This window comes from Ammospiza nelsoni, chromosome 1 (assembly GCF_027579445.1).
Source record: "Ammospiza nelsoni isolate bAmmNel1 chromosome 1, bAmmNel1.pri, whole genome shotgun sequence".
Lineage (NCBI taxonomy): Eukaryota > Metazoa > Chordata > Aves > Passeriformes > Passerellidae > Ammospiza > Ammospiza nelsoni.
The window spans coordinates 129,051,524-129,073,507 of record NC_080633.1 but is presented as its reverse complement, the minus strand read 5'-3'; the positions used below and the strand labels follow the sequence as shown (position 1 = coordinate 129,073,507).

Sequence of the window (21,984 nt, the reverse complement as noted above, 5' to 3'; positions counted from 1 at the left end):
TCATTCTTTGAATTTTTGGAGCATACTAAGAATATACTGAAATAGTAAATGAAAGGTCGGCTAGTCCATGGCTGTTACTTGATTATTAATTTGATATGTCAGACTATGATAAATGCAGAATGAGAATCTCTACCCAAAATAAACAGGTTATCTTTGCATTCCTCCTTATTAAATAAAAGACTCAGTTTCTCTTGAATATTCTTAAAACAATAAAATTATATTCCGTGGAAACACTGTGTTTCATTTGTATTGAGTTTTTTTCACAAAGTTGGCTTCATTTGAATTGTGTAGATAATACAACACTTATTAAGATTCTGCTGAAATACTTATCTGCTATTTTCCTCCTGTTGCAACTCTTTGGTTTTCTGCAAAATCATAATTCAGGAACTAAAATTACATGCACGGAACTTAAGTAAATCAAATTTCATCTCTTTCTGTTATAACTTCCATGAGCATAATTTTAACCTTGAAAGTGATGACTGCTTGTGTATTTATTTTCTTTTTTTCCTTCTGTTTTTAACTTAACAGGTGCACTGGATGTAGAAGAAAGGAATCGCCAAATGAAAATGAGCAAGTACAAACAGGTAGCAGGATCAGATTCCAGGCTGGAACAAGATTATCATTCTAAGGCAAGGGAGTTTTATTTTGAAAAGCAACAAAATATGCTAAACTGAAATATCCAACACCCTATTAGAAAGTAATAGATGAGTGCCAGGTTGTTTCTTCAGTAAAAGTTTCTAATGTGTCTATAATAAAATTTTGGAAATGTGCAGCAAAACTCTTAACATACAGTGTTCTTGATTATTAAAATTTAAGAAGGATAAGTTAAAGCAAATGAAAGAACCAGTGTAATTGTCTATCAGAATGAACAATAGTGCCATGACTTTAAAACTCAAAGAAGGAAAAAAAGATGTTTATTGAGTGACAGATGGCATGAGAGCTATTGAAACTTGCTCATGGCTCTCATGTAGTTGAACAGAGAGTTATCTTGATCAACTGAAAACTGGAAGATACAGTGTTACTTAGTTTAATAGTGGCTTTTTAGCACTTCGTAAAGTATTTTATGCAGCAACAAAAGCTTTTACCCCAGCTGTGGCAGATTGCCAAGAATCTGAATATCTACGTAGTAGTATAACCTTAAATATACTATCCAAAATTTCCTGCTATCTGGAACAGGGTCATGTCATATAGAGTATGTTAATTAAAATAATCAAGATATTTTCAATTTAAATTTCTATTATGCAAAAATAATTTAGTGTCCTCTAAAAGACTTCATTAATTGAGGTCGCATTTTAAGTAGAAAACACGAGACTTCTGACCTATAAAATTTGGCTGAGGAAAAGATATCTGGTTTAGACTTTTATTTCCAGGTTGTTTTTCCTTGCTCCCAGGATTGGCAAAGCTACTGTAAAATGAGACATTTAGTATTTGAATGCAAATAAACCATCAAATTTATTCATTATAAATTATTAACTATTATTATAATTAATTTTTTTTCAGATAATTTAGACTAATACACTTCATATAATTACTTTCTAGAATATACATTTCAGTGTGGGAAAATAGAAGCGCTTTAGCAAAGTCCATTTCCAAATGGAAAGCCCTACTACTGAAAATAGTATTGACAAAACCAAAGCCACAAAAATGGCTTAAGATACTTTGAAATTCCGTAGATGTGCTGCATGGTTATTTGGATATTTTGCAAATGGAGTTTTAACTGCACAAAGCATAGGAATGTTTATTAACATGTAAGAGGGACTTGAGTACTGTTTGTTTAGCTGGTTTTTTATGTGACACTTATGGAAAGTATTTCTATATTGTTGGCTGTGAAAGGTGTTGCCTTTGAGAGGTGAGCGTAACACTGTGAGTGGCCCTTATCGTAAGTGTTGTGATTGTATGTACCACAAAAATATGACTTTATGTATTGTATGTACAACCAGAATTAATCTGCTGATTTTCCTGCTCCCCCAATGCTTAGCTGAAATTTGAGTCAGAAGTAGGACTGGTACAGATTAAATTGGTTCTCATGTAAAGGAGTGAGATGGAACATGACTCTCTAAGGAAGTATTTATTACCCTTGTTTTTCCATTTCACCTACACCATATTATTGGGCATCACTCTACATCTTTTATCTCTTTAATTAAAATTTTGCCTTCAGCATTATTGGAATGTATTAAAGAGGAAAATTATAAATGGAATTATTTGATGAATATGGTGGTTTATTTATTGCACATATCAAATAATGTCTCCAGAAATAAACAGTTAATTTATTCTTCTGCTTAAGTGTAGTTTCAGTACTTGAAAGTGAGTTTTTATTCTATCAACAAAACCTGTGGAACTAGACACTGAATTTTCACATATATGTAGTAATTCAACACGCATTCTTAACATTGTGTTGTTTCAAAGCCATGTGAGAACCATAAATCTCATAAGCCATGTGAGAGTTCTGTCTTCACTTTTTTTTACTACCACTGCTTCAATTCCCCTTAATTAAATTCCTATATTATCTAGAGACTGAAAACAAGTAAGTAAAATTTATCTACCTGGTTTCTACAGAAATTCTTTAGAAATCATGAACTGAAACATGTATGTCGAATGGTGACTGTAATGTTCTGTACAGTGCACAGTGACTTTGATTTTTCTAGACTTCTCAGCTGGCACAAGCATGGCACTCATGAGTGCCATGCCTGAGAAAAATATCATTAAGTAGGCATTAAGCCACATTCAGAAAAGCCAGCACATGGAATTTTCTTTTGACTTTTCTATTTCCTTCTTTAAATAGAAGTCAACAGGTCAACAGCATCTTTATGTCCCTCTTGATTACTTTAACTTAAGAAAAAATATCCAATATCATTCCTTGCTGAGAAGGCAAAAGCTATAAAAATAGAAGTTCTATTAAATATTGAAATATTAAAATAGGCACCCAGTGTTGTATCTCTCTAGCTTTGTTCTACCTCTGGAAGTCAGTACTAGAGGCTTTAGAGGAAGGTACCCTTCTGTGGTGCATAGTCATAAATTAAGAAGTTTGTGGGAAAAGTTTAATTCCAGATCTCAGTGTTCTTAGAAGCTGCTGAAATATGAAATTGATTCTCCTTATATTTTAAACTCAGGGTTGATAATAGAGATTGTATCTCTATTATTCTTGTACATTCCTCATGATTTTTGGAACAATAATTATTCTGCTTCCATAATATTTTGTATACATTAGTTTAGTAGGGTGCAAAAGACATTTCCTTAAATAACTTCCTTCAGAAGCTGCTGAAGTGTGGTTTCAGGACAGACATAAGAAAAGCAAGTAATATATTAACTTTCATAGGAATATTTACAGCTAAGCAGATGAGAGAAAAACATTTTAGGCACTAAGGATGAGGTAAATTAATTTCTGGTATTGGAACAACTATTTATTTCTGCTTATTGGGTACTAGTAAACTTGTACTAAATAGGATCTATATACTAAAGTCTGAATTTCAGTGCTGATAGATGCTGACATAATGGAAAACCTGAACTATATAAATAAAGAAAAAATGCTCAGTAGCACAAGAGTGTTCCACCAGAGGCAAAATTAGCCATTTACCATACTGTGCCTCTGCAACCCCAGCCTGATTTGTGTAATTTCCCTCAATTAAAAGAATCTTTCTGTGACTAGTTTATTGTTTGGCATAAGAGCTAAGCTTCCCTGTTCTAAATTGTTAAGCAAGATGTACTCTGAAGAGGGAAGGGCGAGATGGGAGCTGAGCGAGCCACATGCTGGACTCACACAGTTCCCATTTTGTAGAGCTGGTTTTTGGAGTCACTTCCCAAACTCCCTCATCAAATCTCTCTGAACCTCTCTGCCTTGCTCCCTGCTTTTTACTCCCACCATTCTGGCAAACAAATTGGTGGTGCTGTGTTTGGTGAGCAGCATCTTCCTCTGGCCATTCCCACCAGTGCTCAGATACAGGAATTCCTGCTGACAAATTGAGGATGGAGGATGAGAGAAATCCTGTCATTCCTCTCTCCTTGCCCCATGACTAGATCATGCACAGTGGATCAGCTGAGGAGAGTTAAAAAGCTTTGGTGATGCTGAGAAAAAAAGAGAGAAGATACTTCTGGTATAAAGAAACCTAGAAGTGTTTGCAATCAGAGTGAAATCATAAGAAAATTCTAACAACTTGGGCTAATGTTAGCCCCTACAGAAAGTCTGGTCACTGATGTCAAAGTAAAGGGAGCTGGAATTATGTAGGAGCAGCAGCAGTGACAAACTATGGCTTTCTTTAGGAATAAAGGTAAAACAGACTGACAACTATCTGACACACATTTAAACCTCTAAGTATCTTGAGACTCATTTTATTTGTTTTATTAGGAAAAAAAATGACCTACAAAAAGGCAGAGAAATCCAGTTACATAATATAGCAATTAGTAATAGTCAGTAATGTAGTAATTAGCAAAAGAGTATGTTAGAGAACCAAGGAATAAAGCTGGAATAAAAGAGGTAAAAGAGCAGATAAAAACTTGACTTTTTTGCTGAACAAGCTTATTTAGCCAGATGTAGAAAAGCCTACATCAAATACACAGTAATACAGAACATCAAAGAGGATTTCTTAAATCCACCTTTAATGATTCATATTGATTATAATACTGGAACTTTCTGCATCATCAGATATATGTAAAGTTGCATTTCCTGATAATCAATCAGCACAATTCAAGTTTTAGATACAAGCCTAATTCTCTGTGTTTGGTGTACTGTAAGGCATACTAGCATGCTAGTTTGTGATCTTCTAGCCTGATAACAAGATCAAGACAAATTAAACTGTGGAAGAGTCAAGCATGTGTTTAGCTTTTTGAGTAGTGTAGATGCAGCTTCAGCTCTGCAGAATGAGACACTTTTATTCAGCAGTGAATCAAGTAAAACCTTAAGGGATTCCTGTGTGAGAGAATGTGGAAAAGGTAAGATCTGGAGGTGGAAGAGCCTGAATTTGAATGCCTCAGAAGCAGATCTTAATTGTAAGGTCATGTAAAGTGCAAAAGTGCTGCCAAGAGTTGCCTTTTCCCTCTGAAACCTGCAGGAAGTAATTTTGCCATGGGTACACTACATGTGGAATCCTTTCACCTTTACTGTCAACTGAAAGATTTCGTATAATGGTGGTTTGGAAATCCCTTTGTCTCCTTTAAAATCAAAGCAGAGCCTTACACAGAGCAGCAAAGTGAGCTAGCAGAAGCACTTGCCACATTTCTTCTTGAAACTCTTGTGGAAAAGGGAGTTAAACAAACATTGAACTAAAGGGATGTTGGGAACTTTGATATTTGGCTGCCTATAAGCTATATTTAGTTTATATTGGTTTTATATTGACAACTGCTTTAGAGTTCTTGGAGGATCATGAGATGCCCTGTAATAATTTGACAATTTATGATAATTATGAATATACCTCTTTGATCTGTAATTGTTTCTTACAGCTGATGCTGTTAAGGATGTAATTAGAAATATTCAAAATACTAAACACAAAATGGAGGCTATTTAGATATCCATGTGCCCTCAAAACCGCTCATAAATTGTTTTGTATATACTTCTTTTTACTATACCAGTTTAAATTTTAAAATTTTAAGTATCTGAATAAAACTTGGAGAAACAAAATAATTCTAAAGGAGCTGTGCTGGAGAATAGTTAAGAAAGCAAAGACTAACACAGATAGGACCACCCACAAATATTCAGTGTAATACATTTCTGTAGAATGCCCATATAGCTGAGGGCCTTGCCAGTACAATTTGGTAGGCTTCCAAAGGGAAGAGCACTGTGTAGTTCCCTGCTCCTTCCCACTGCCCTCCTCTACACCAATAAGCTCCTGTCTTCAGAAAATAAACCAAACATCAATTACACCAACTGAGAACTTCCCAGGTGAGGAAACATTTTCCTTATTGCCTGTTCCATGGCTTTTGTGCTCTCCTGAGGACTAATTGAGTATTGTTCTTCGGGCAGAAACTTGGTAGCTCCACCAGCTGGTCTGGAAGGACAGGTCCTGTCACTGCCAACGGCCTGTGGGTGCTCAGGTCATCTAATCCATCACTCATGTGTGTGATCTCTAATGAATTTTGCTGGTCAATGGCAGAGCATCTCTCTGGCCCATAGTGCTGGTAGCATTTATATTTTCAATCAAGTATTTCTTTGTATTTTTAATAGAAAGAATTTTGGGAATAAATTGCTGAAATGGAAGTTCTGGTTCCTGTAAGTACATGATTTAAAGCTCAGTTATAAGGCTCAAAAATATATCTAGATGAAATAAATTCAGAATTCTAGAACTGAACTCTATATACATGGTAATGTAGAAAATACCTCTTCCTTAATTTCTATTTTTATCCAGCTGTATTTTGCTGATGTGTTAGAATTAATTTAGTGACTTTGAAGATAGATAGGGGTTGCTGTGATTTCTAGTATTTTCTTCTTCAGTAAAAGTTGTGGCAAGCTCTTAGAAAATATTTCTGTTGCTGTCATTTTCCTTCTCCTTAAATTTAAGCACTCTTTTTATTTATTTTGGCTTTGATAATTTTTCAATTTTTTTAATCTTGAGTGCCCATGTCTCTATCTGAAATTTATGGTATTTTAAAATTTAGTACTGTGATTACCAAAAATACTGCATTCACATATGATGATTGTGTCTGAAATTTAAACATCTGAAAGGAGGCTGATGCTGGCTGTCTTTAGCTGTCAACAGGTACTTTCTGTTGTCACATTTTCTTAGATTTTGTATAAGCTTCTATTGGTGATCATGTTTAGAAAGAAGAGGTTAAATACTTTATAGAATGTTATTGAAGAAGTACCTTATAATTTTACAATGAATCTCAAAGAGAAAAAATGACCCCAAAATCAAAAAAGTAAAACCATCATTCTATTTTGGCTCTGAATTTTCATTAGTTATAGGTGTCTACTAGGGAAAAAAAAGGCTTTTCAATCACAGAGAATTGGGTTTCCATTAAAAAAGCACAAATTATAACTGTAACACAGTCCTGTGTTTTATAGTGATGAGTTAAATATTCATTTGGAAAGAGCAAGTATTTTCAAGAAAAAAAATATTTTAGTAAGCACATAGATCCCTCATATACAGCAAAATTTATATCAAAGCTTTCTGTAAAAGCCAAATTCAATTGAGCATTGTAACCATTCCTTTAATAATGACATTTTAAACTCACCTGGGAGATGTTTTGATCAACTTCCATCCAGAGCAATCACTGCAATCTATCTTAAATCCTTTTATCCTTTTTATAATAGAATGTATTTTCCTTTCTGAATGGCTTTGTATAGACAAGTGAATTGATAAACTGTTAGTCTTTTGGTTCAGAGCTACTGTCTTTTCATAGTAAACTCAATTATTTCTGTGTACGGTTTTTATCTGAATTTAAGCTGTAAAGTTCCAAGATGCTATTGAACTAAGTGGCAATTAGTGCGCAAAATACTGTGACTATGCTTGAATTAATGATTTAAGTTTTTATGAAAGTCTTGTTATCCTGATAATACATGAGAAAATCTACAGAAAAAAAAAGAAAAGAAAAAAAATTACCTGGGAAACATGTGTTAAATATCTGGGTGCCAAGGTGTGGGATTCAAAAATAGAGAACATATGAAGTTAATTGAATTGCTACAACAATCAGGGAACTCTAAGAAATTGGAATAATAATCTGTGATAACATGAATCACACCATATTGTGCTACTTAATTCTGTGCCATGTCAAATGTGTACAAAAAAGTCATTATTCACCTTTGAAGTACAAAAGAGCAGTGGCTCCATGATGGAAACAGGTTTGCCAGATCAATCTGCTAGACTGCTGACCTTGAAAAATCAAGTATAGTGTGGCACACACTTAGAAAGGACAGACCTGAAATCTCAGTGCAGGGCTTACACAGAGCCTGTTTAAATGTGTCGGATTCAAAATGAACCCCAGAATGAATCATAGAATGGCCTGAGTTGGAAAGGACCTTAAAGATCATCTGCTTCCTATCCCCCTGCTTTGGGCAGGGCCACCTTCCATTAGACCAGGCTGCTCAAAGCTCCACCCTGCTGTGTCTTGATCGCTTCCACCTATGGGGCATCCACAATTTCTCTGTGCTACCTGTTCCAGTGCCTCACCACCATCACAGTAAAGAATTTCTTCCTAATATCTTGTCTATTCTTTCAGTTTAAAGCCATTACCCCTCATTCTATCACTACAGAGTCTTGTAGAAAACTCCTTCACTGTCATTTTTTACTGAAGGCTTCTGTAAGGTCTTCCTAGAGCCTTCTCTTCTCCAGGCTGAAGCAGCAGGAGAAGGGACGGTCAGGTTTGCAGGCTGCCCCTCACCTCATGGCCCTCCTGCCCTGCCCAGCTGCAGGAGGTGCTCCTGGGACAGCCCCTGGAGAGCTGCTCCTGTGGTTTAGCTGAGCAACCTTAGAGGAGGGATTTGCCCAGAGATTACTGTTATCATTTGTAACTCTGACTATAATAATGTTTTAGTGGTCCGGATGTTTCATTCACATCTGGGAGTGCTCCTCTTTATTCAACAGGTTGATTTTCTTTGATAGCAACCCCAAAATTATAAATGAAAATTTAACCAGCTTATCAATTTTTTTCCAAGCAATAGGTTTGTGGTTTTGAGGAATTTTTGCCAGCTGTTACATGGGAAAGAATGCTATGTGTGTGTGTGTCTATCAGATTTCTCTGTGGATTTTTGATTCTTATTTTAGTAAGTACCTTAACTACCTAAATTCTTACAGTTATTTTTCATTGATATAACTGTGGCTTCAAGCACCTGTACTGCAAGTAGCTCATGTGAAGGATTTAGAGAGGTATTCTACAGAGCCATTATTGTGAAAAGTTGGTTCTGCACAATGGAGCTAATCAAAGTGGGGTCAGGACCTTGGAGTCTCAGCTCAGCATAGGGAGGTTCTTGTAAAGCCTCAATGTCTTCAATAACACTCACAGTGAGAATGTTACCAAGATATGAAATTACCTCTGTGTCCTTTCTAACCTGTGGTATTTACTGCTGTTTCTGGGAACTAAAGGCTTTGCTTACAAGAACTAGTATTTTTAGTGCTAGGAAACAGAATATTTTCTTTAGTAATTTATCAGGAGGAGTATTATCCTTCCCCTGTGGATGGAAATCATTGTTTTACCAGAGATTTCATTGACAGGCTGGAGTCAGTGAATAATGGCAGGAAATAACACAATTTTGTCCGAGGTTCAGCTTGTTCTATCACAGTAAAATTATTCTAATATATCTTTTTTCTTCAAACTGTGTAAAATCCTTGAAGGATGTTATATTTGTTGCAACATATAGAGCATCTTAGATGCATTGATTTCAGAGAACCAGGATACATAGTTCTGTTTCTGCTCTCTCTTGAGTGACATATACCATCATGTAAAAAACAATTCTGGTGATTTGCATAGTTCTGCAGTTTAACCTGAAACTACCAGCTAATTAATAAATTAGCATCTGAACTTTAATTAGCATCTGATTTTCTATTAAAAAAAATCAAAACACTGTGACATAGAGTTCTGTAAGTAAGTGACAAAACCTTAAATTCATTTCTTGCTGACTCTGAGTTTCAAGAATTGTAAAGAAGCAGATTGGGTGATATTTAGGAAGCATTTTAAAATGTTTCCTTTCCATAATCTAAGCTAGTTTCCAGTCACATAAATTTGGGAAATATTATGTTAATGCTATTCTGAGGAAACATTTATAAAATTAAAATAACTTCAAGATCTGAAGTTATTCTAAGAATTCATAGACATTAAAAATCTTCAAAAATATTTACAGAAGTTTTGATCTCAGAATAGCTCCAATCTAAGTACCTGTCTTTTGAAATGGAATAAATTCTTCATGTGGTTTCAATTGATATTTTTTAATTGGTTTTTTTTCTGCAAATGTTACGTATTATTGCCCTACTGTTTAAGTGGTTTCTGTGGTGAAGATGAAATTGTAAATAATATGAATAGATGTTGCATGTTTTCAGTAAAAGTGAACTCAGATTAACCTTACAAGCAAGCAAAGGTAAATCGCAGTGTTTAAAATGAGATATGGGAGACATAAGTAGTAAATGTTTTCTAATTACTCCCTCAAGGACAATGACTGGGAGAAAAACAGAGTTCAGTTTTTCTGATCTGTAGGAGCAGTTTGCTTGCTCAGGATCTCCCTGCAGCCTTTGTTTTGCTAGTTGCAATAAAACAAGAGTAAAGCTGCTGAGGAAATATGTTTTAGGGAAAATAATGTTTTCTAAACAGTTTACCTTGTTTATGGATTGATAAGGAAATTGTGGTATCTAGCAGATTGGTTCCTCCTTTAGCTTGACATGAATCAGCAGAAAATTTTCAGGAATGTTATCAGCTGAGCTTGCATTTTCTTATTGTACATGGATTTTCCAAGATGTATCCTAATAATCAGTGAAAACAAAACATTAAGAAATAAGATTATGTCATGTCCCCTCAAATCATGCTTGATTTTACAGGCTATCCTCTGATATCTGTGGATTTAAGGACTTCGAAAGTGAAATCATAGATGTATAAAGATATATTTATATCCTGTTCTTGAACAATTGTGGCCTTAGGCACTTCTGCTTACAGGAATAAGCACTCACCAGATGGCCATGTGTCAATCCAGCTGTTCTCTTCAGCATGAATTCTTTTGAAGGTGCTTTGTCCCAGGACAAATTTGGTGAAAGGCATATTAAATGTTACATAATGAAGGTGGGATTAAGGGGAAAGTTCTTATTTCTGTTCTTAAGCCATCAGGTATGCTGAAATAGTTAACAGGCTTGTGGGTTGAAATAAAATGCAATGAAATAGAAATTCTGTGATAAGAAAAGTTGGTTGCCTTGCCATCTTTTTTATTTCATTTGTACTTGTTTTCGTGAGACCAAAGGACTGAAATCAAATTATGGAAATAGATTTCAAAATCCAGGTTAATGTATAAAAAAATTGCATAAACTGCATATGATTTGATGTCCTAGCTTGCATTTGCAAAGTAACAACTCAAAGAAGCCCAAATTAGGTATAACAACCATAGAAAAATGTGGTTTTTATTTTTTTTTAAACAGGAATTCTGCCTTGTTCCTCTTTAAAAAATAAACTGTTGACTTCATTCCAGGACTATATGAAGTGCAAAAGATTTTGAGTGCAGTGGTGGCAGAAATGGCATGTGAACCACTTGAGGAATGGAAACAAATACAGGAAGCATGCTTTGATTCATTTTATCCAATGTGAGTAGGATGTAGTAGTGTTAAAAGACCAATGAGGAGCAGAAAAAACAGAGTTATCACTCAAACTGGACCCATTGAGCAAGTGTAGGCTCACCAGGCTGTCCTACAAACATTCTGAAGTTCAACAGGACTTAAAGTACTGGAGATACTGTCAAATGTAATTGCACAGTAAATTGGGATGTCCCTGAATACCTGTCTTTTGCAATTGCCCTGACTGGAACAGCCCAGACTTTTGACAGTGAATTGTGTCCATGGTGATGCATCTTCAGGAGTCTTGACGTGGTGCTGTGGAATGCTAAAGGATTGCTGGTGTCTATTTAAAAAGAAAATTCTGCCTTCTGTGTAAGGCAGAATAGTTAATATGTGGCAGTCAAAAAGATTCAGGGAAGTGTGAGAAGATGTTCTTTAGAGTTTATTACCCACCATCACATAGCCAGACTGTGGACCCATTTCTCTAAAGTGAAACTTGGTGACTGACTTTGCCCTGTTTTAAATAGCAATTAAAATTCTGGTGGAGATCAGCAATATGAAAGGGAAATTGGATAGTAAATGTTTCAAAGAAATTGTTGGAAGATCTTTGTTTTATTTTCTATTTTGTATACTTTTCTGAATTCCTTTCACATGGAAAAGGAGGAGTGACTGTTGGATATCCTTATACCTTTAAGTATGATTGAAAGGTTCTTCCTTTGAAGCTCTTATTTGTTCACCTTCATATTAGGTAGACTCATATTTCTTCAAGATCTTGGTCTTTTTTCAAGAAATGTTGGGTATATTATGGTTAGAGAAATGTATTCTGTGCTTCACTTTTAACTTGATACAAAGCATCAGCTCTTGTAACAAGATGAAGTGCATCCACAGGGCACATAAGGTTTTCTATTCCTTGTAGGTTATATGATCAATTATAGCTATTTCACCCTAGCCATGTGCTGTACTTGGGTCTCTCTTTTGCCTCAATTAGTCTGTCAGAATCACCTCTATTATTCCAGCTGTCAAAACTCCTCCTAAACATCTCAATTTCATTGATAAATAATAGAAAGCTGTTACCTTCACTTTTAAAGATGATGTCTGGTTATACAGTAGATGAGGCACACCACCAAAGGGGTCCATTGTGTTGCTGTGGTGTCATGTCCCACACTTCAATTATGTTTATGATTTGATGTAGAGTCTCTCTCTCTATGTGTAATTATTTTCAGGTATCTTTTGATGAGATATTAGGAGACACCTGCTTGGCCATTATAAACCCTGTATTTTCATTCCAATATGTAGCACAACTTAGATTGCCTTTTAAGAATTTTTTGTGGTGATGATTATAATTATTCCTCTCTTGATTTGTCTTTTACTTTATCTTAAACAACAGTTTTTCACCCACTGTGTTTATCAAAGAAGAGATGGGATTTTAAGGAACGTCTTTGTGATTTTGAACAGTCTGGAATAAAGTGGTAACTTTATATATTCCAGCTGAAAGTTTGCAGTTCTCTCTCCTTCCAAATTTTTTTAAATTTGGTCTTGACTTAAAGTAAGATTAAATAATAACATTTAGCTCCCTAGACTAGATGAAAGAATCTTTGTGAATTAATTCTGCATCAATAACAGCTTGATTTCAGAACAAGTATTAGAGCAGTTGAAATTAGAGGTTGCCTTGATATTCTGAAAGTCATATTATATGAAAAAAACCCATGAGATAAAAAGCTACTTGGTGTTTGAAAATTACTGTAGGAACATATTCTTTTGTAGGAAGCCAAACTTGTTGGCAAGCTAATTTTCAAGCTCACTTAAAGACACAAATACTGAAGAGCTGCCTTACTGCTCCTACTTTACCAAATATTTACAGGGTCTGTAAGTTCTCTTGAAGTAATGACAGAATATTTTCTAGTGCTATCCTGTATTTATATAACATTGTGCCCTTTGAAAGTTCTTTTAAAAAATTACACCATATGCAAATATATGTGAAGCTGATGATTTTTTGTCTTTTGATTTGGCTTGCTTCTGGGCTACTTCCCTCTAGATTTCCAGTTGTCCCTAGGCACTGATACATTGGGGACTTCTGTATTACTTCTGCCCTTGAAGTTTCAACTTCAACTCCTGGATCAGCCTGAGTAATTTGGGTTGGAAAGGACCTCAAAAGCTGTCAGGCCCAACCTTTAGCAGAAGTCCAAGGCAAGGTCAATCAATACAGATTCCTCAGGGCTTTAGCTGGTCAAGTCTTGAAAATATTCAAGCATCAAAACTCTGGGTAACTTGATCCATTACTTCACTCTGCCTATGGTAAAAATGGGCCTTATACCACTCAGAGCTGCTGTAAATTTATTGGCTCTGTCTTTTTGTCTTCTTCCCTGTATGACCTGATAATCTGCTGTTAGGTACTTCCATGGCCATCACTGCTCAGTCAGAAGGAGCCCAGCACCCCCAGCCAGCTTGGCGGCCTTCCAATAAACTTAATCTAATTTATCCATGTCAGTGTTTCACTTTGGGTCTCAAAACTGCTTACAGTATGGTAGATGCAGGCTAGTGACTGCTGAATAGAGGGGAATAATCTCTCCTCTTGTTCTATTTGTGCTCAAGTCAGTACAACCAAGGCTTCCCTTCTCTCCTGCAAAGGCCCACAGCTGACTTGATATTTTTCATTGTTGTTTTCCTTCCCTAATTTAGCTGTAGGATGCTATTTGCAGCATTGCTTAATTCCATAGTGAAATCAGGTTTTAGGAACTCTGTAAAGCTGCATATGTGAGTATTGGTTAGTGAAATTGATAAATAGATGACACTACACCACAAAGGAAAGTATGTGAAAACTTTTGAAAAAAGTTTTTTCACATGTTCAATAGAAAAATGAATGTTCTTCTTTATTGATTTTTTAGTTGGTGGTCTAAATTTATTGGAAATTTTGATGGTTTACAAGGTGGGTTTGCAAATCTGATCACAGTCAGTTCTTTTTATTCAAGGTAGAAGTGGATTGGAATGTTTTGAATACTGAGGAAAAAAATCATTGCATAAGGAATGGAAGTGATGGATGAATGTATAGAGAACCACTGTAGAACCAGCTAGATTTAGATTTATGGTCCAGGCACTGTCCTGCTCAGAAGTAGTGACATCATAGCTCTCTCCTTTATGTTAGTGCAAGGCAAGAATGCCAGGAGAGGTGCACAGGCTCAGGAGATCAGAGGGTGCTGATTACAAAGCAAGAACGGAGAAAAGGAGAAAAGTTGGAACAATGCCAGTGTTCTAATGACTCATCAGATGTAAATTATAGGGTTAAAAAGTATGATCCAAGAGTTAGAAATAAAAAAGAGGAAGACAGGATAGGATCCAGGACCACAAAGCAGAAGACAGGAACAGCGGCCAAGAATGAGTCTAAGGTGGACTGACTGCAGCTCCATATTGAGAAGCCCAAGGCAACTGTGGATCTCCTTATATATCTAACATCTAATGCAAGAGCAGTGCAAGAATTAATCTCCTGAGGGACTGCTGTGTGCCATGTGATAGCTAAAGCAGAACTGGCAAAGGCAGACCTGGCTGGCTGTACCTCAATTTTCTTGATTGATCTTGACAGAAGTGGCAAATGTAAACACAGATTATTGAGCTGCCTGTGTATAAATTACATAAAAGGGCAGATTAATCATAGCCTTCATGTTGAGTTTGTGTGTATGCAAGCTAAAGATAAACATATGTACTCATCTGTATGTGATATTTTGTAAAAATGTCTGATTTTTTTGCTTTATATGAGTCTAGTGTTATTGCTGTAATTGTTAGTAAGTATTTGGCTTTAATTTTAATGGCAGACTTCATTAGGCAGCCATTAACAAAAGTTTTAGAAGGAATCAAACAATCCAGTAACATTTATTCAAATAATGTGTGGTAATAACTAAAATTTGCAGCGCCTTTAGAGGTTGTGAATTCACACCAAGAGGTATAGAACGTTTCAAATTGCTGTGCTCTGGCTGCTTGAGAGCTTTTGTTAGTGAGCCAAAGAACTATTGAAATAGTCCAAAATGGTTCTTTAATCTTCTGGTAGTAGCACAATAGACAATTGTCTGAAACATCTTCCCAACATTTTGATCACTGAAAACATTGACCAGATTTGTATGTCCCTATGTAAATGCTAGCAAATAAAACCTGATGAGTAGACCATAAAAAAAGAAAAGAAAATAAAATAGAAAGACATTTAGAAATCACTGACAATGTCAATTGTCTGGATAACTGCATGACTGTATAGTCCAAGATAGAAGACTGGTAACAATAGAGTAAAGCAACATGAAACACTTTAAAACCCCTTTGAACTAGAAGTTCCAAACCAGTTTCTTTGCAGAAAAAAGAGCATCAGTGTCAGAGAAGTTGCAGCTCTATGTGTCCTGTCAGCCATTTACTGGTAGTTCACAAAGAGGTCAAAATGTTTGCAGAGGTTGTTGTATTAGGAAGCAAAGTAGGTATTTGTTTTTCAGCTTTAAAAATCATGAATTTTTCACTAAAGGACAGTAACCTCTTGAAGTTAAAAGGCATAGGTACTAACACCTAACTGTCCTTTTGTTAGGCTCTCCAGATGATTATTCTGCTAACGCAGATAAAAATGCTTTTAGAAACTTTGGAATGCTTGTTTAATAGAATCTGTAATAATGAAATTTTTCACATTCTTCAACACTGCAAAATAGGACAAAACCATCTTACTATTAAAATTTCAAAAGCAGCTTTTAATCAGTCCCTCTGCTTTCAGCAGACTTCCCATTTTTGAAGCAGCTTGAAGAGGTTGGGTTCACTGCTTACTGGGTCATAAAGTCCAGAATATTACCTTTATTATATGAGTCTTTATTTGGGTGGAAATGAAAATTTAACCGTATTCCAACACTATTTCCAGCCTGGAGAAAGTCAGGAGATAATTTTCCTACTGTCATGGCTGGCATTTAAAAAACAAACAAAAAAAAGAATCTGAAAGAAACCTTTTAGCTAATCTTTATAGTGTGCAGGTACATGTCACCTCACCCTGATAATCTTATTGTTCAACCCAGGGGAGGTGTGATGCTCATTAGTGCGCTTGCACTCATGTTTTCTGCTGAGGGATGCTGGAGCATACAGGGTAGTTGCTGGATGATCAGAATCAGTGGCCATGCTGATCCAGCCACGGGGACTGCAGTTCCCTGTCAATGTGCAGTCAGATTGTGCAAATCCTACAGCACAAGACTCAGGAACAGCAGTGGAGAGGGATGGAAAATGGTATCTGCTTTTCAGATATAATGGGGGGCTAGCACTTGGTTAAAAATTACTTTTTCAGTCCAATAGTTGATCTTGTCATACAGTGGGTGACATTTAGGAAAAAAGGAAAGTGAAATTTGGAGGAAGAAAGAAATTTGGATGTGAAATATATGATGTGATGCCTTGGGGCAACTTTAACCACACAAAAGCTGAAAAAGCAGTAGCACAAAACTGAAAGAAATGATTGCATTTTACAGTTAAAGTATATGACATGAGGACCAAATGCTTTTGAAAAAATCAATATTTGCACAGTGAAAGTGCAGTTTTACTCTTGAGGCAGTCAGCAAAGGAGCATTTCAAAAGCTGCCTTGTATAGAACTGCAATTTAAGAAACAAATTCGAAACTAAAGTGGCAGCATAGCTTCTCTCAGACAAGCACTATGGTTCCTTTGGTCTTCTGTGCTGGAGTAACAGAAACACTACTGTGCAATACCCTACTGTAATCAGTTTCCTAAATAAAATTATGTCAGATATAAGGTTAAAAGTACACCTCAGCAGCAGAATAAAGGGTAATCAGGAGCAGTTAATGAGTGAATATGAGGTACCTGAACTTTTTCCAGCAAGAAAGACAATTTAATTTCATTTACATTTAATTTACATTTCCTTGGTGGGCAGCATTTTTGTATATATTAGAACCGGTAGCTGTAACTCAGACAAGGTACAAGACACTGTAATTCAGACAAGGTATAAAAAAAACCTTTAAAAAATATTGTATATTGAGACATTCCAGTTTAAGGGAAGGATCAATTAACTTTCCCAGTTTTAATCTTAAAACATGCTGAAGTTGTAACAGTCAAATAATGTTTCAGTGACATCTGTCTCAACAAAAAGCATTTAATAGGAAATATCTTTAGGTACAACTGAGAAAAAAGAGGCAAGGTAATGATTTTATGACCTTTTCCACATTATATTTGTAAAATTATTTACTTTTAAGTTGCTTTTCTTGCCAAAACAATTCTCAGTCTTCATTGTGTATCACTAGATTATTACTATTGCATGGCTAAAAAAAAAAAAAAAAAACCCAAACCAACACAATAAGGTTTTTTTTTATTTATGGAAATGTCTGATTTGTTATACACACCACATTGCTATGTAGTAGTCTGAAAACTGACATTCTCTAGGTGTAGAAATGAAACAGAAAATCAAAACCACATATTTTTGACAGTTTGTGTACTGCAGAATGACTCTAGAACAACTTTGTGCAATGCTGATTCTGTTTGTGACTTCACGTTAAATTTGGAAGGGCTCATTTCCATGGACTGCTGGGCAAGCTCAGTGTAGGATCTGCAGGTCGAGTCCTGTTATTCTATGAGTCACCACACCTAATTGTCTGTCCGCCAACTGCGATAGGATTAACAATTCCATCGATGGCTTACTCGTGGTGCTGTGTTCCCCAAAGCAGAGCCACACCAAAGCAGGAGCCCTGCTCGCACAGGCATCCATGTCCTGCTGTCCCTTGGCTTGGCGGGAGCCAGTGGCAGCGTGGCCATGGCAGCACAGGGCCTGGCACAGCAGTGACATCTGCCCAGGGCTCAGACAGTGCTGCAGGCCTGCGGGCAGCTCTGCATTGCCTTTTCCATGGCGTGTGATGGTTGCACAGTACACCCGGCTGCACTTCCCAGTCTTGGTAGCTTTGGGCTAAATCAGCAGAAAACACATTCATAACTACGTCTTAAATGAAGAATCATCCTTGGGAAGGTTTGGTGGGGGGATAAGACTCAATACATGACCATATCTCTAGGCATAATTATTTTTTATTTCTCTAAAGGGCTAAGTAGTTGCTCCTTTAAAAGGATACTCCTTTTATTTTGGTATAATGTTCCATTATCTCCAATGACCAGGACAGCTGTTTAATCATTGCTTTTACATTTCCAATAGAATATATAGGTAATAATATGCACTGTCTTCTTCATCAAGCAAAAACATGAATGGCATCAATAGAAGCAGTCAGTAAATATTAAAACTTTTGAACGTTATAATCACAGAGGTACTCTGAGTTTATGGGTGGCTAAGTTCACTTTTACACTTAAAGGCTGTGAGGGACTTGAGTGGTTGTTGATGAACACAAGTATGGTATGTTAGTAGAGATCAGGAAAAATGATAAAGATTGGCATAGAATGTGCAACCATTTTTGTAAGTGTGGAGTTATGGCTATGATTGGTCACTCTCTGCAGCAGATGTACAGTCTAACTTGCATGAGCATTTTTGTCTTGTTCATTTCCCTTTCCTAAAATGAGCAAAATAACTTGTAAAAATAATTTCTGAGAAAGGCACTGAAATGATATTTTGAAATCCTATTCAGATATATCTGAAATCCTATTTAGGTATTGCACAGTCGTGTAACATTCCTTGCAAGAGAAGAGAAACAAATTATCCGTCTAGTTCACCAAAGACACATCTTCTAAATCTATAAAAAGGGACCAATTTAAGAGCTAAATCTGGACATCCTTCTCTTCTGCAGTACTACACAGGTCTGCATTTTACATTTACATTCTTTTCTACATGTGGCTGAGTACAATGTCGCTATTCCCAAGAGTTTAACAAGCCACTGGTGTGTTGGGTAGATTATTTTTTCCTATTGTTTTCTTTCAGTCCTGTCTGTGCTGCTCTTCATCTGTACTGCTCTGTACTGCCTTATTTCCAAAGAATCACCTGGTGATCATTGACAATTCATCTTGAAGTACTATTTTCCTGAAAAGGTTACCAGTAGCAGCCCATCAGATTTCTGTATACACAGGCATGTCTGTATATAAAGAGAAGGAAGAATATCTTTCTGGTATTTACTATATTTATATATAGTGCCATGCAGAGTGGCACAGACTTAACATTAATTTAGTGTAATGTGTAACAAAAACAAATGTCTATCATATTTTGTTCAGATCTAACCTGAATACTGCTGCAGGATACTGTTTATGTTGTATGGGCTGACTGGTGATCACCAGTCACCTGCCAGTTCTATGTTTGATATTACTGTTAACCAGCTCTAATACCTTTGCAATCTTTTAGTTCCTCAGGCAAGTGTACATTTTCTCTACAAATCACCTCTAGTACACTCCCATCCTTCAGACTTCTCAGTCCAGCAGTTCAGCAAAGTGTGGGTTTGTTTGCATAGCTGCAACATCACTTTGTCTTTTGATTTGATAACCTTATCTATCTATTTACTTGGAAAAGAAAAAAAATTATATTTGTCAGTTAGAAGTTCTTGTAAACAGGCTAGGCCCCAAAAGAGACTTGTACTTTACAGATAGCATGCATCACATTCTGTCTCCTGTTTAATCTTTCATGAGCTCAGTGATCATAGGCAAGTCACTAATCTCTCTGCTTTCCTTTCTGCACTGGTGAAGCAGTTGTGGTAAGAATATTCTTTGAGGGTTTAGATGTCTTTTCTAAGCTTTGTGAAACTTTTGGACATGCTGGAAATTTTGTACAAATTGAAACTGAGGACCGGGATAGCAAAGCAGACTAAAATTAGTAGATACCAAGACATAACTTCTGTTCTGTATCAGGGAAGAACTTCCTTTAAAAGTTCAGGCAGTTTAGATAGCAGGAGGGACCAGGTCCACGGCTGCTCTGTGGTGGCATGTCACAACAACACCATCTCTCTGTCCCTTTGCTCCTGCAGTATCGGTCAGGGCGGGATCCTCACCGAGGCTCGGACAACGTTTCCAACAAGTCCTCGGACAGCGATGTCAGCGACGTCTCGGCCGTGTCCCGCACCAGCAGCGCGTCCCGCTTCAGCAGCACCAGCTACATGTCTGTGCAGTCAGAGCGCCCCAGGGGCAGCAAGAAAATAAGGTGAGCACCATCAGCTACAGTGGCAGCCATAGCTGTGTAACTTCAGTAACGGAACACTTATCAATATTGTGTTTGACTTTAGCATTTCGCCTAGAATGACATTTGCAGGGATTTTGCAAAATACTGGCTCAAATGTCTTTTTTATCTAATGCTTCTTCAAGTCTTCATGGAATTTGTTTTTAGCGAAGTTTTGTTGTCTTGGATTATCTAATATACCCTGAAATAACAAACATATGCTGTCAGGAAGCATTAGACACGCTTTCTGAAAACCATTTTGTAAAATATACTTAATATGACTGAAAAGACAGTTTAACTCAAAAATTTTGTGCCAGACGAGGCATCTTATTTTTCTTTTAAATAGAACGCTGAACTTTTATAGATGTATTATTTAATAATTAGAGAGACCAATTCAATTTATTTAATACTTACACTAGTCCAACTTAACTGTAGGTGTACAATCATTGAGCTGCTCTTCAACAAGATGTACATTGTGTATCTGTGACTAAAACACAGCATTTTCTTTGCCTGCACCCTGTGTGCGCTCAGAGGAGCTTTGGGTTTCATTTGGTGCACAAATGAAAGATAATTTTTCTAGGTGTAAACCACCTCCATCACCTATAGTAATTCTCAGAAAATTGTCCTCTTAAAAGAAAGTATTTGCAAATTTAAGCATCTGCTCATATGAGCATTGTTAGGTCCACATTGTTTCAGTCACACATTTCTTTCTAAATGTGAGGTATTGCCATGCAAGTTTTATTTGAATAGGGACTTACTAAGATAATGCTCCAAAGCTCTCCAGTGTAGGCTGGGCTCCTAGCAAGCATGACTTACATTATGTCTGCTTCTATCCTTTAGTTTTTATTTAATTTCTTTTGCATTTTCTTTCTTCATGCATGCTCTTCTCCTGACTTTAATTTATTCTTTTCTTTTTCCTTTTTGCATGCCTTTTTCAATTTTGTTGACTTCAGAAGAACAAGGGATATAGAGGGGAAAAAAGAGGGAGGGCTGGAAGGGGATGAACAAGATGAAGTATTTCCTGAGGAGGAAGAAAAAGAGGAGGAGGAGGAAAAAGGAAAAGAGCAAGAAATTAATGAAAAAGGGGAAGGGCAAGAGGTGACAGAGAACTGTGATAAGGAGGAGATCAAAGAATCAGGGCATGATGAAAAAGCTCAAGAAGACCAAGCTGAGGAAGGGAAAGAGGATGACAGGTAAAATATATTTCTGTTTATGTAGATCTATTCTTTTTCCTGTACCAGCACCCTACTTGTCTTCCCTTTTTATTCCCTTTGCTTGCTTATTGCCTATGCTCTCTGCAGCTCTTTTTTTTTGTTTGTTTTTGCTTTCAGTCATCATGCTTTCATATTTAATCAAGTTTCATTCTCAGCTTCAATGAACTTGTTCTGCATACCAAATGAGGCAGCACATCAACTTGACTCATTAATATGCATACAAATGCAGCATATTATTTTTTAAATTAGTTTAGACTAAAGTTTGGGTTTGACTGTAATAAACAGTAGAAATTGTAAGCTTCTTTATTAGATTTCCTACTTGAATTATTATTTAATGGAAAAATGTTTTGTTGAGTGAAAACTCAGCAATATCAAAATTATCTTTACTTATATTTACGGCCATACTAAAGAAGAAAATCTGGATTTTCTTTTCAGTCCTCTTTGTGGTGCATACTGATTGACAATCTATGTGGATAAAGCAGATTCTTCCTTTTCCTTTTTTTGTTCCATGTGAATAA

At 36.2% G+C, this 21,984-nt stretch overlaps 1 protein-coding gene across 1 annotated transcript in view; it reads left to right on the top strand.

Moving 5' to 3' along the window:
- The window catches only part of RIMS2 (regulating synaptic membrane exocytosis 2), a 444,540-nt gene that overhangs the window by 354,744 nt on the left and 67,812 nt on the right, over positions 1-21,984 (top strand). Inside the window, exons 20-21 of the mRNA XM_059490825.1 lie at positions 529-629; positions 20,065-20,237. Coding sequence (XP_059346808.1) covers positions 529-629; positions 20,065-20,237 — 274 coding nt within the window. The remainder of the gene's footprint in view (positions 1-528; positions 630-20,064; positions 20,238-21,984) is intronic.